This window comes from Megachile rotundata, chromosome 6 (genome assembly GCF_050947335.1).
Source record: "Megachile rotundata isolate GNS110a chromosome 6, iyMegRotu1, whole genome shotgun sequence".
In the NCBI taxonomy this organism is placed as follows: domain Eukaryota; kingdom Metazoa; phylum Arthropoda; class Insecta; order Hymenoptera; family Megachilidae; genus Megachile; species Megachile rotundata.
In genome coordinates, this window is record NC_134988.1 from 4,801,860 (window position 1) to 4,817,073 (window position 15,214).

Consider the following 15,214-nt stretch of genomic DNA (forward strand, 5'->3'; position numbering starts at 1 on the left):
TTTTTCGAACAAATGCATAACTGCGCGAAGTTGAACCCATGTACGCACCGCGCATGCGCGACAGGAACGAACGTTGAATCTCCCCCCACCACTTTTCTGTTTAGAGTTTATATAGCGTGCAATTTTAAGCCCATTTCAGGTTAGCCACATTTTGTAGCGCGACAAACGTGGCAGTAGTCGGTGTTTTGTCGCGTTTCTGACTGCTGTGTTTTCCACGATTAAGTAAACCTGAGCTCTGTGGTTTTCGTCGTGTTGTCGATGATTTCTATCCCCACCTGAAACCCGGCGATTCTCCTCTGCCACATGAGGCTCCGCCTTCAGCGTTCGCTCTCGCTTGGCAGAACTACTCGTTTCAGGATTTCACGCTGTTATCTATCCCCTCCTTCGTCGCTGAATGAGAAATAGCGTGATACTGCCTTTGCAGACCCAGTGGGGATGACGACCTATTACTTGAAGAGGTACAAGTCTTGCCACATAGAGAGGCAACGCGCTTTTCAGACGCGAATCTACTCGCTCGGTTACTGAATGGCATAACAAAGATATGTACTTGAGCGCAGCGCATGCTTTCAATAAATACATATGTGTGAACTTGAAGATTCTTTAATTTTCTTATTTCTTCAGTTACAAGTTTGCCGAATTTTGGAACTTGCGAATTTTTTAGTATAGAAACTATGTTTTATAATTTTTAAATTTCTGAATCGCCGGATTCCCTGATTTATGAATCTTTATATTTTGGTGGTATTAATTTCTATTATCATATTTTCGAAATTATCAAATGTCGAAATTTACGAATTTCTAGGTTTTTGAGTCCTTAGATTCTTATATCCCAGACTTTCTAAATTTCCAACTGTCTATATCTCTGAATTTTGATATCGTAATATTTCTAAATTTACAGATTCGTAGTTCCCTAGATTCCCTGGATTCGTTCATTAGATTCACTAGATTCCCAGTTCCATAGATTTCCAATTCCCTAGATTCCTATTTGTCTAGATTTAAATTTCCCTGGATTTCAATTTTCCTAGATTCCCGTTTCCCTAGATTCGCAGTTCCCTAGATTCCCAGCTCCCTAGATTCCCATTTCCCTAAATTTCCATTTCGCAGTTCACTAGATTCCCAGTTCCATAGATTTCCAATTCCCTAGATTCCTATCTGTCTAGATTTAAATTTCCCTGGATTTCAATTTTCCTAGATTCCCGTTTCCCTAGCTTCGCAGTTCCCTAGATTCCCAGCTCCCTAGATTCCCATTTCCCTAAATTTCCATTTCCCTAGATTTCTATTTCCCCAAATTTCCATTTCCCTAAGTTCCAGTTCCCTAGATGCCCAGATCCCTAGATTCTCAGTTCCCTAAATTCCCAGCTCCGTAGGCTCCCAACTTCCTAGGCTCCCAACTCCCTAGATCCCAAATTTATCCTAAATTAGCTATCCTAGTCCCAAAATACCCAAATTTCTATGTTACTAACTTTGGCAATTCCCAAATGTCTAATTACCCAAATCACTATACCCTAAGTTCCTAGATTCTTTCTTAATTCTAGATTTCTAGATTCTTATATTAGTTAGATCCGCAAATTCATAGATTTTCACATCCCTAGATATTACAATCCCTATCTCTGCAAGCTTCAAAATTTCAAATCCCTAAATTCCGATATTTGTAGATTCTTAAATTCCAAAATTCCCAATAACGATATTCTCAAATTCTTATATTCCTAAATTTGTAGGCTCCATCAAATTTCTGTACTCAAATACCCCTAGATCCCTAAACTCGTATATCCTTAAATTTTTATATGTGTAAATTCCTAAACTCCAAATTACTAAATCCCTGTATCTTTAGATTTTCAACTGGCCACATCGCTTAATTTCCGCATCCTCAAATTCCTAGATACGGAAGTCACTAGATTCCCATATAAGTAATTTTCCAAATTACAAAATCGTGAAATTTCTATAACCTCAAATTCATAACACATCGATCAATTTTTAAGTTCTCAGAAATCCCTAAAAATTAAGAATGGAAGTCATCATCTTTGATCGCTATATTTTTGCTAAGGAAACCTAATTCGGTTTTCACTGTATTGGAGTGCTTAAGTGAGTCAAGCTTAATATGCTACAGGTTATAAATAATAAGTATAATAGACTCCCGAATGTAAATATCGAAATGAAGCTATAACAGAAATTACTATAATGATTCTATAGAAACTGTTTTCATACAAAGTAATTCTTTATATGTCGCGCCGTTTAATAAAATGCAGAAAATAACTAGCTTATTTAACAAAATATAGAAAATAATACTTGATATGACAGTAATCGTTCTAATCGTGTTACTTTATTTGCTATATTGCGTTATTTATTACATTATTTGCATTATATGAGGAAAACATTCGCACAGCATGATGTGCTATAACCATATATTCTATGTTGGCCCATAGAACGTGTGACGTTAAACCACGTCATACGGGCGAGTACTGTATAAATTACAATATTAGTAGTCCTTAATTAATCCCATCTTACTATCCTCTGGGTAATGAATTATAAATTCAAAACTTGAAATAATGGTACTAGTAATCAAATATAGGGGAAAGGGAATAAACATGTGAGAAACGAAACAAAATGGTACCCTCATCTTACATTATCCGTAATTTGAGCATTAGTGTATCTACTTATGACGATAATTTCTTATTTATGTATAGCGAACAAAGTCAAGTCAAGAGCAGATGTAATATTTTTATACGAAATTATCAGCGGTCAAATAAATTCTTGTGTTAATTCTTAACGGTTTCACTGGGGTATGAAACAACGAGCTTATTTATAGCTTCATTGTAAGAAACATTTCTAGTAAATGGGACTTTAACACTATTTTTACCAACAGGTATCAAAAGACACCTCTCAAATATTAACTTAGAATTATTCTCTATGTTGAATCATTTCTCCACAATTAATTTTTTGACTTTTCAATAGTTGTTAAATTAATTCAGCGATGTCATTTTCTTTCAGCGCATCCTAGATCTAAAAATGTGCATATGGTAACTTATTTCTACCATGAGGTCTTTTGACACTTTAAGAATTTCATGTCAGTGCTCAATTTTAAACTATTTTACATATAAATATCAACACCATTTAGCAGCATATCAATTATAATCAGATTAGAGAATCCCGATTTCAGTTGTAACGGAAAATACAGGAGTTGCGGCATAACTTTGATATTCGCTTATTTCCCGCTATGTTGCATTTTAGTGTATACCGCTATATTTATACTTTGTAGAATTAAGCTAGAATTTACAACCTGATTAAATAATCTCTAATAACAACATCGATATATCAATAAATATATTTCTCAAATTAGATACATTTAACTGATAATTTGAAATCCTAACAGTTTTGACAATTATTTGCATTCAAGCGAAAAAGTGTGAAAAGACATCTTTTGGTCGAAATAGGTATACACAAAATCGTAATAGAAATAGTGTTGAACGTCCCAGTGTGCCATGTATGTTAATCTGATGAAGTGTGCCCGTTAAGGGTTAATTCTTTACACGCACAGATATTTTTGATGGTTAGTAACCATAATAGTGGCGATTGATGGTTGATGTGCGATCGTTATACTACGTCAGCCAATCTGTCCGGGGATTTTAGTTGTTGTTGTTGTTGATTTTTTTGGGGCCTCGATTGCTTTGATCAGGGGATTTCAGTTAGTCGTAAACCAACTCCCATGTAATTAACTCGTTATTCTTCTTTCTTTCAATATATGTGTATTTTGTGAAAACCATATTGCGAGTTATTCTTACAACAATTTTTACTGTCGAAACTCTAAATTCATTTTAGTTGAAAAGTTTGATGAATTCCTGCAAAATTATTATACCTCCGTTATTAGATTCCATCATCGTCTCATTATAGTTTAAACATCACAATAAAAAATACTTATTGCAGTCGTGTTAACACTAAAACTATCAAAGCGATCAACTGACTATTTTACAATTTTCTTATTTTATGTCACAATGTTTGTTAAAAATTTTTTATTTTATGTCAATGTTTGTTTCAAAATCTGTGCTGGTTTTGAAAATACAAAATTAATCTGTATATTAATTTGTGTTTTATCGTTTGTTTATATAACTTCAATTTTAATTTCAAAGTAAATATAGATTAGACAGTAGGTTTAATACTAAATCGAAACGTGAGTTAAATCACCTTTCGAGTGTAAAGGGTTAATAAGATATCGACAACTTATCGATAATCGATGTGATACCTCTGACAAATATAATAACTTAATTATTTCTTGTAGTTTTTTATGCTGTATCCAGTAAATGTTCTCACTCTTACGAACAAATAATATGTTTTTTATTTTTCAATTAAATATTAGAGATCACTATCTAATTTTGCACTTTCGCATTTTTCAAGAGAAGTAATATAATTTTGATTAAAATGATTAAAGACTCTAATTTTTTATGTATGAGTCTACTTTGAAAGTGGGACTAGTCTATTTCTCCACAAATGAGGATAATAATTGCAAGGTTATTTTTATAATATTGGGTTGGTAAGAGTGTTATATGAATGAGGTTGGTGAGAGTGCTGAGTAAGTGAAGTTGGTATGAGTGAGATATTTTATGGGGTATGAATGTTAAAAGAAGTGAGAATCATTGCCGGGGTTGAACAGAGTGTGCTTTGAATGGGTAAAAATGTCCCATTGATGTATTCAGTAAATAGAATTAAATACCAAAATTATATCTGTTAACTATTAAATATATATAAAATATTATACAAAAAGAAATCTTCAGTATTTTTCCCACGCAATAATAACAATAGATAGAACTTAATATATTTTTATCTATAAGCAGTCTATAATGAAAATAATTGAAATTCTCTAAATTTGGGCCATGGAAAATTGACTAACCCTTTACACTATGATTTATTCATTGTCAGCCAGAATTAACTAATTTACAATATTAAAACAGACAAAGAACGTCGAAATGTAATCTCAATTTAGTAAACTAACTATTCATAACTATAATATTAAAATAAACAGATAAAATTAAAATGTGAATATTTTATATTCAACGACTGTCTAAGCAAATAATTGGACTTGATTTCCAAATTGAAATGTATTAAAAATTGAAGTAAAATTTGTCACAGATGGAGTACGAGTGTGTCAGACTCATCAAAACAGTGCAAGGGGTTAATAGTGTTGGAAAGATTATTTTTAGTGGTACAATCTTAGCTTGAAATTATTTTTAGCCAAATATATTACTGTATTTAGCTCCGGTTTTTAGTGATACAATAAAAACTACATTAGGCATTTGAAACACTACAAATTGTATGATATTTGTGGAACAAATAACCTCAATATGAGTGAAGATGCGCTAGGTATCATTGTTGATTTCTATTATGAGGTTGCAAATAAGTTCTATTTCAGTTTCTAGTAAATACGCAACAAAGTCGATATGGTTCTTTTTTTAGTATCGATGTACAAAACCCCTTAACAGTTTTGCTGTTATTTGAAAATTAATTACGAATTATAATATAAAATATAGCTCAGAATGATTTCGACGGAAATTATAACTGTAATACATTTGAAAGTGAATCTAGTTGATAATAAGAAAAATGTCTATTAGTCCTTAACAATATTTTTAAATTTATTTAAATGCAAACCTTAAATATCTCGCAATAACAAAAAAGAACTGTTCCACTTTCAAAATGATTTACATTAATAAACCATCAATTTCAGAATAGTTTATTAACTTTAAAACATATTTACTCAAAATTGTAATATCACAAAATAAATTTTTGAAACAACAATTTTATAAAATAACCACTTCACATGTATAAAAATCTATTTCGCAAATACTATCAACTAAATGAGTACTGAAATAAAATTAATTTCTTAACGTGAGTGTATCTCTGTTAAAATTGCTCAACTAACAATAATAAACACTGCTTTTCTTCTTAGTTTCTGATACATAGCTTGATAATTCGACTTTTAGATTTATCAAGAACCTGATAACTTGCCGTTGAAAATATTAACCTCAATATTGATAGTCGTATTCGTTCCTCGACGGCCATCTTGTTTATATGCGCATTTATTTCAATCTTGCACCTCCGAAAATTCGACTTTATTAACTCTTTGACTACCATGTTACTCACATATGGATTGACACGTAAATTTCTATACAGATCTAGTATGTATATTATTAGGAATTTGTTCACTTATCTAATTGAAAATATTCATATTAGTTTTTTGAAACTATCGAAAATAAATATAATAAAATATCATGAAAATACTATGCAAGGTTTGTTAAAAATGAAAATACTACGTAATACAATTTTCAATTGCTTCAGTGTGGCAGTCAACGTGTTAAACATACGGTATATATATTGCTGTCTAAAAATGCTGGACTACCCTGTGGTGAAGTCTACTGATGAGTGCTGTATTCGTAAAAACTTCATTTTTTCAATCATTGAGCCTCACCGTCGAATTTACGAAATCGCACAATCTTAGTCACACTACGGAACCATGCATGTACACATATACGCTGTACAAGTCTTCCATTTTTCATTTCCCTTTTTACCCCTTAACCTATGATTTTTCCGACAGTTGACTATACAAATACAGTATTGCGTCGAATAAATAAGCAGCACGCTCGGAACCGGCCAGTTGCTTATTTTGAAGATGGTATGCTATTGGACTTACTTTTGTTTTTTTGCTAAAAAAGAGAATGAATGGCTATGTGTTATAGTAAGAAAACAATATACATGTTCTGTCTTCTTTTCACTAAATTATTCGGTCAATCATGAAAATTATTATTCTCGGATCTCTCACTCGGCGACTTTAATCAAAGAAGTGGGGATAAAAATTTGCTAATTTCGAAGCTCCAAACCGTTGCTTGTTTCGATGCATTACTATAACTGGACTTGATTTCCAAATTGAAGCACATTAAAAATTTGAGTAAAATTGATCACAGATAAAGTGCCAATGTATCATACTCGTTAAAATAGTGTAAGATGTTCATGGTGTTGCGTCACTCAAAGCCATCACTCTTGCAGTATAAAATAAATAAAGAAACTTGATGTGCAGTTAGACATATATACCATTTACCGATATTTAATTATAAAAATTGTAAATAGTATTGAATACAAAACTCAATTATATGAAAGAACGATTTATTTTTGTTAACTTTCAACAGTGGTCACGAGTGACTCGATAAGCCACGAGGTTAATAAGCGCCTCCTCTAAGACACAAAATGCAACAAAAATTTAACCAAACTCGAAGAAAATATGAAGATGCCCGCGCAATATTTTACAAGTTGAACTTTAAACACCATACTACCGTAGATTCTACAACAGAACTTAAATCTGCAAGCGCGGTAGATTCATGTTCTTACATAATAAGATTTACAACTTTTGAACTTACTCTTGAGTTACTATTAATTACCGTAAATAAATTACGAAGGTTTTTTTATCCTTTATTGATTCATTTATAATTTTAATCGTCCGCGTGTCTTTCTCGCTTCTTTACTTATATTCCGTTGCTGTAGGGAAGTTCGGAGGAAATTATAGGTATGTATTAATCAACTCTAGACATAAACCTGTTTATAGTTACTGCATTTGGTAATCTCGTTTCCTTGGAGCATTTTACGATGCAGCACTACCTCTGTACATTCGGGTTTAATATAGGGGTTCCCTTGTTGTAAGAAGTACATTTGTATGCGAGGAGTGTTCGAGCCACAATCTTTTCGGATTCTGGACTATTCAGAAACGCTAGGCATTTTTTAATTTTATAATTTACTGATTTATTAATTCATTAATTTACTGAATTTCTAATTTAGAAATTTGCTAGTTAACTATTTCACTAACTCGATTCTCTAATTTAGTAATTTAATAATTTAGTAATTTAGTAATTTAATAATTTAATAATTTAGTAATTTATTAATTTAGTAATTTAGTAATTTAGTAATTTAGTAATTTAGTAATTTAGTAATTTAGTAATTTAGTAATTTAATAACTCACTAATTTACTAATTTACCAATTTAGTAATTTTCCAATTTAATAGTTTACTAATTTGTTAGTTGACTAATTTAATAACTCACTAATTTACTAATCCACCAATTTAGTTATTTTCCAATGTACTAGTTTACTAATTTGCTAGTTTACTAGTTTAACAGTTTACTAATTCACTAATTCACTAATTCATTACTTTACTAATTTACTAGGTTTCTAATTCACTAGTTCACTAACTCACTAACTCACTAATTCGCTAATTCACTAATTCACCAACTCACTAAATCACTAAATCACTAATTTGCTAATTCACTAATTCGTAACTTACCAATTTCAAACACCTAAATTTTCAAATTTCTAAATTCCCAAATTAACCACGTCCCAAGATCCCATTTCCTAATATTAGAACCGTAAATTCTCAAATTTTCAAAATTCCAAAAATCAAAATCCCAAAATTTCCAAATATCAAATTTGAAAAATTTGAAATATTATCCAAATTACAGTTAAAGTTGCATTTCAGCTCGACACAGTATACCGTTCGTTACAACCGCCTGTACATTCAATTAGGCAGCTTTTAATTAAAATATGTTTCACTAACTTGGAATGCTCAACCATCGAAATATTAGATAATTAATGTTACGATACGTACACTACATATTTTTTCTGCACATATATTGCCGTTTTATTATTATATAAACAGTTTTGCGTGGCGCAAAAATTATGGTTATAACTAACAACATTATGAAATTAGTTCGTTTCATATGATCGAACGTAGAGATATCAACGATGTATTTTCTTCCTTATTCAAAATTATAAATGACCGGATCTCGTATCCGCAATTATTGCACTTCATCCATTTTTCAATTCAACCCTTAAGAAGTTTCATGTGAAATATATATTCCGTAGAAAAGTTTCATATATACTCCGTAGTATAATAAAAGACAATATTATCACGTTCTGTAGCAAAAGTACACAAGGCGTAACGATATAAGGCGGGGCAATATAACGAGCGCAATTATACAGCTCATAATATTAAACATCACTATTGTATTAATCTTCTTATTAATTTTAAGCTGAACCTATATTTAATTGGAAAAGTAGAATATTTTGATATCAATGTTATAATGTATATGTACATTCTAAATTAAGTGCGTTTGAAGCGTTTAATGCTAATAGCAATAAAAATGGAAATAATACAGGATCTTAATGCTTAATACCTTGAAATACAAATAAATAGTAATATTTAAAATATTTAATTAATGGAATAGAAATGACTGTAAAAATAAATAATAACGTATGAAAGAATAAAATAATAAAAGACAAGTTTAATACTGCACCGAAGCAGAAAATATCCTATAAAAGAATTGCAAGTACGGGTCAACGAAAAATAAATCTTTATCCAAGAAAATCTTGACTTATTGCAAAATTTGAATTTGACAAATGACACTTTTTAACGCCACATTTTGTGCAACCAGTATAAAGGATGTAAATAATCTACCTCAGCCTCTATGTATCTACAGGAAGTAATATATCATGATTTGAAGTGGACTGGTTTCGCGTACAACACCCTATATAATCTAACCTTAATCGTAGAATACTAATATACATCAAATTTATGTGTATGAAATTTTCTAAACAAGTTTTTCCTTAATCGATACTGAACACACGTTGCCACTCCTTATATTCTATCTTCAATTTGTCATGCTTATGTGCTGGCAAAGGTTATTCTGATAATTATCGTTGCATACAGAGTGTTCTAAAGTTAAACTATTATATTTCACCGCTATACATATTTTGTACAAATCTATATCACTGAAAATTCTGCAAAATTTAAACTTAAATGACTAAATTTCAGCTTTGTGTTTTTACACAAAATGTGAGATATAAGATATCGCAATATAACATTTATTTACACAAATATAACATAGAAAATGTGCACAATTATAGAAAACTACATAGTACAGGTTACTAAATTACTACAGGGTACCTCATTGCACAGGTAAACGATTTTAACAAAAATAAACCCTATGTGTAATAAAAAGTTCACAGTTGATATAACCCAGAGTAAAAATAAACCAATGTTTATCAAAACAACATCTTTACCCCATGTTTACTACTTGAGATAACTTTACTGGGATCTTATTTTTTATCAGAACCGACTGTATATTCCTACTTTAAATGTTAACGTACGCGTGTTCTATTAGATGGCTGTCGCACATTACGCGAGGCCTGTGTTAGATCAGAAAATGGTTGGAAGAACAATATCGCGAGAGACGAATTGGTCAGAGAGAACCTACTGTTTGGTCTGCGAGGTCTCCAAATTTTACATTAGACTTTTATCTGCGGAGAGCTATGAAAGCGATAGTGTATCGACAGAACGGATTATTGATGCATTTACAGAGCTCAAGGAAGGTACACATGATATTCGGAGCGCGTTAAACTCGATCTCCTTACGAAGTCAAGTTTGCATTAGGAACGGTGGACGACATTTTGAAATGAAAGCATAAATGAACATTTTCGTGATACTAAAGCATTCGTAGACTTGCGAGTGTACAACATATTTTTCTTATTTCTACTTACAGAATTTCCCGGTGAAGTTTTATCGTTTATCTCTGAGACGTCTGCAATAATTCAGTTAGTATAAGCTCGGGGGAATAACCTTTTTATTCGTTTGAAAATGGCGGAACGGAAGCACAGGGTGGATTCGTCACCATATTACTTATAATAAGTACGATCTTAAAACTTACTTTACCATTTGACATGACGAACATTTATATTGAAATGTATTAAAGGATGTTCGATTGACGGACGGATCTGCACGTAACGCGTCTGAGGATAATATAAATCTAGCGGCGCGTAAAAGTGGAGAACTTTCCGGGATTGCGTCGCGTGTCTTCCGTGTCTGTGAGGGTCAAGGCCGACAACCACACACGAACACTCGGAATACGCATTTAGATTCTTGGCATCACGCTAACGCGTCGCGTCGTCTCACAACACACCAGGCTACGTACGATGCTCCTTACAAACTGTTCCCAAACTTTTCGTTGATATTTACCACTGAAAAGGACAAACTTCGTCTACACGGAAACCACCCAAAGTGTTCCTCTTATATTTTAAGAAGTTTCAACGAGTGATGTCAGTGATTGTTTAATAAGTTTTAACAAGTACATGATTTTGTTAATTGATTATTATTCAATAATTCTTGATTATTTTTTAAGTTTAAACCAGGTGATAAATAATATTGTTTTCTGTTATTTAATAAGTTTGAACAAGATGATTAAATATTGTCGTCGGTTATTTAATAATTTTGAAGGAGGTGACGAGTAATGTTGTTACAAATTATTTATTAAGTGTGAACAAGTTGATAAATAATGTTGTTGCTGGTTATTTGATAAGTGTCAACATGTTGATGAATAATGTTACTGACTATTTCTTAAATTCGAAAAAGATGATAAATAATGTTATCAATTATTAAAAAAATTTTAAGTTGATAAATAATACTGTCACTGATTGTTTAATAAGTTTTAACAAATTACAAAAATGAACAAAAATTGATAAATAAAGATTTGAATTTGCATACAAAAAATAACATTGCCATAACTTTCTGACCCAACCGCCTAATCTACGATCCTTTTCTTTAAGATTGTTTTAGAACAGAAAAAATAAATTCTACCGAAACTTTAATATTATATATCTTGCAAAGTATTGACCGTTCGTCTGAAAGCATATATAGGGAGATTCGTAACAACATGATTTATGAACTTGCAAAGGTTCATTAAAACCTGAGAGGAACACTTGGGGTTTCCTTGTTAGAAGCAACGACAATTGTATGTCAATTGACATTCTAGGTATTCTTTTTTAACCCTTATCCGGGTAGACTGTTTGTACAGGTTGTTTCAGAGTTAAACAATCAAACTTCGCCAGCAGGTTTTCAGTGAGTTTATACTTTAGGTAGACTCAAAAATAATTGTAGTCTTTGTTCAACATGTTATGAGTCGGATTATTTAATTTTGTAGATAATATTCAAACTTGAATTTTATTTTTTTAAATAATTTCCAAAGGAAGAATGCTTCATCGTATAACGCAGTTAGATTCGTAAATTTTTAAAACCATTTGAAATACAACGAAATATCTATTACCTAACAAGTATTGTTTGAACACAATACTATATTTTGTAATATTTGAGATATGAAAAAATTATATTGTTTTTTCAAGATATATTTGATATCTGATATAATTATATTATTCCCAAACATATTTAACATCTAAAATAATTACATTGTTATTTTTAAATAAACGAATAATTTCCAAACATATCTACTATTTGAAAATTCGCATTCTTCTTCAAAATCAAATATCTCAAAACGTGAAACTACCGAAATCTCATAAAAATCGCTTTTAAATTCATAGTTAGCACAAAAGTCGTAAAAAGATGTCCATTACAAAACCAAATGTTCGAACAGTAATTTACTCGAACAGTGTAATTTACTCGTCGAGCATGCGTCCCAATATAACTCGATATGACTCCAAATTCCGACGGTATACACTTGGCTCTAACATTTTCGAGAACGTGTATATACGTCATCCACAGCAAAGGGGTTAAACGTGGCTTAACCAGTTTCGTGGAATCCATTCCCACACCCACAAACAGCCTTCTATTCGCCAGCAGCGAGCTCTGACTAGTGCTGTCCGCAGGAGCTTTTACAGATCCAACTGATCCCCCACTCGTTTTCCTTCTCTTCGTTTGTGTGTGTTCACACACACTTACCACTCGGCCCGAGGGTGGGGCTTCAGAGTAGTGATGGCTGTTCGAAACTCCCTCTCAAACAATTCAACCTTCGAACTCATCCAAATTTCATTCTAATCTCTAAACGATAGATTCTTCATTTGTCACATTGAGACTTAGGTAAGTTCATCGCAATTTTACTCTTTATCTAATACAAGATATACAAAACGGCAAGAATATAAATATGGAGCAACAGAGATTCACATTACCGTCGATGAAAGAGAGATTGAGTAACAAGAACGTTTTATTTTCGAGGTACTTTTGTAGCACAATCAGTAACGTTATGACGGTAGAGTCAGTAGTGTTTTAACGTAAATGTTGACTGTTATGATTCATTGGTAGATGGCTATGCGTCACAGCTGTGCAAAACATGTTACAAACGTTTTCAGTTCTCAAACGATTCGACCTTCAGACTCATCCAAATTCCACCTAATTCCTAAAGGATAGACAGATTCTTCATTTGTCATATTAGGTCCAGGTACTTGAGTCTACCTTAGTTCTATTCGGACATCTATTATAAGGTATGAAAAGCAGTAAGAATATAAGTATAGAGCTACAAAGAGTTTCACCTTATCGTCGATGAAGGAGAGTTTGAGTAAGAAGGACGTTTAGTTTATTTTTCGTAGAAGGTTTTTAGCATAATCAGTAACAATAGCGCTATGTCGGTGAAGTCAGCAGTGTTGTAGCATAAGTCTTGACTACCATGACTCATTAGTATATGTTATGTGTCACATATAGCTATTTGAAACTACCTATTAAAAGTTCTCAAACAATTCGACCTTCAGACTCATCCAAATTTCACCTAATCCTTAAACGATAGATTCTTCATTGGTCACATTGGGACTCAGGTAAGTCCACTACAATTCTAACTTTATATCTACTACGAAATATAAAAAGCAGTGATATAAATGTAGAACAACAGGGATTCACCTCACCGATGAATTAAGGACATTTCATTTTCGAGGAACTTTTTAGCACAATAACAATAGCGTTATGTCAGTAGTGTTTTAGCATAAGTGTTGACTCTCGTGATTCATTGGTAGACGCTACGTGTCACAACCGCCGTGCTCCTGGTATTTACAACAGCAGAAGGATGCGAAGTGAGTGGTATACTATTAAGAGTATGTTTGAACTGTTGTAGCAGAGAGTTTCGAATATCTATCACTACCAGCGAGTCGCCCACGAGGGCACACGTGTGTGTGTTCTCTCCCAAAGAGAGACAGGAGTAGTGGCAGACCATAGCGCATTAGAGGCTCCTCCCTCTGACAAGAGGGAGGTCAGAGCAGTGCTGTCCAGCAGAGCTGATTTCAGAACCACACTTCTTCTTCCCTCGTGTGTGTGGTACATATTCACGCACGGCTTCAACGTGTGTTGGTTTGTCTGTGTCGCGGAAAAGACACGAGTGATGGGAGACTAAACCGTAGGGGCGTAAGGGACCTCAACAATAAGCATTGCTGCAGGGAACTTTTCGGCGCCAAAGCGTTCGCTATCTTACGTAAGTACGCGATGTCGTACGTGCCTTTAAGTCGGAAAGCAATAAACTGTTTAAGTGCATGGTGTCTGTAGTAATGGTGACCAAAGTTTGAAGATTCAGCCTTTAAAAGCCTTTCACTACTTGACTAAGTCCATGAACGAAAACCAAACTGACACAGAAAGTACACATCATACGCGGTCTTCAGACAGTTTTTCCAGATCGCTGTTTATGTAAACGTGAGAATAGCAAACGCAGCATATTTGGAAGTGACGTATGAATGAGGCACGTATATGAGGCTGTCCGGGAGTAAAGAACTTTTACACTGTTTACGGATAATAAGCGTGTTTATAGACAATTGAACGGAGCAACAGGATTGATCAATCGTTTATTAACCCTTTGACTGCGTAATGATGGTAATAATCGTAATAATGTACGGTGTGCTACCGCGTATTACGTGATTTCTATCATTGTTTATAAATGAAAGTTAAGTCTGATGCCGTACGAGTGTCTAACACGACATCCGTTGTGACGGACGTTGATTCGAATCGATTTAAGTACAGATACCAGAGTGTTTAACGTACCACTTAGGCTTCCTTTGGTTCAGGGAATGGTGGAATCTTGAGAGAACTGGGGGGAGCCTAGGGAAAACCTGGGCTAAATCTAAGGAAGATCTATGGTGAGGGACACTGGAAGAATGCTGAGGAGAGAGCAAATACGCTGGGATAATTTAGATAGAAATTATGGAGTACTGTGGAGGAATCCTAGAGAGAATAAAGATAACTCGGGAATACCTTCTAAATTACTCAATACCTACATTTTCAGAAACTTAAAACCAAGACCTTCAGATTGTTTAATTTCTACGATCTAAATCTTCAAATTCTGCAATTTTTCTTTTTCCTGAGTCTAAAAATACATTCCCAAATTTTGAAATGTTCAAATCCTTCTATTTTTAAGTCCTCAAATCCTCAAATCC

The 15,214-nt window shown here is 32.9% G+C and overlaps 1 protein-coding gene across 6 annotated transcripts in view; it reads right to left on the reverse strand.

Annotated features, from left to right (window-relative positions):
• wge (BAH domain and coiled-coil containing protein winged eye) overlaps positions 1 to 15,214 on the reverse strand; it is a 339,615-nt gene that overhangs the window by 297,466 nt on the left and 26,935 nt on the right. For 2 of the 6 annotated variants that reach the window (XM_076532775.1, XM_076532772.1), the window contains exon 1: positions 10,734 to 11,159. The exons of 2 other annotated variants lie outside the window; for them this stretch is intronic. In XM_076532775.1, the coding sequence (XP_076388890.1) occupies positions 10,734 to 10,752 (19 nt within the window). In that variant the 5' untranslated portion in view covers positions 10,753 to 11,159. Of the gene's footprint in view, positions 1 to 10,733; positions 11,163 to 15,214 lie in introns of those variants that run through there. 2 more of the 6 variants (XM_076532771.1, XM_012298301.2) reach the window with 2 other exon arrangements.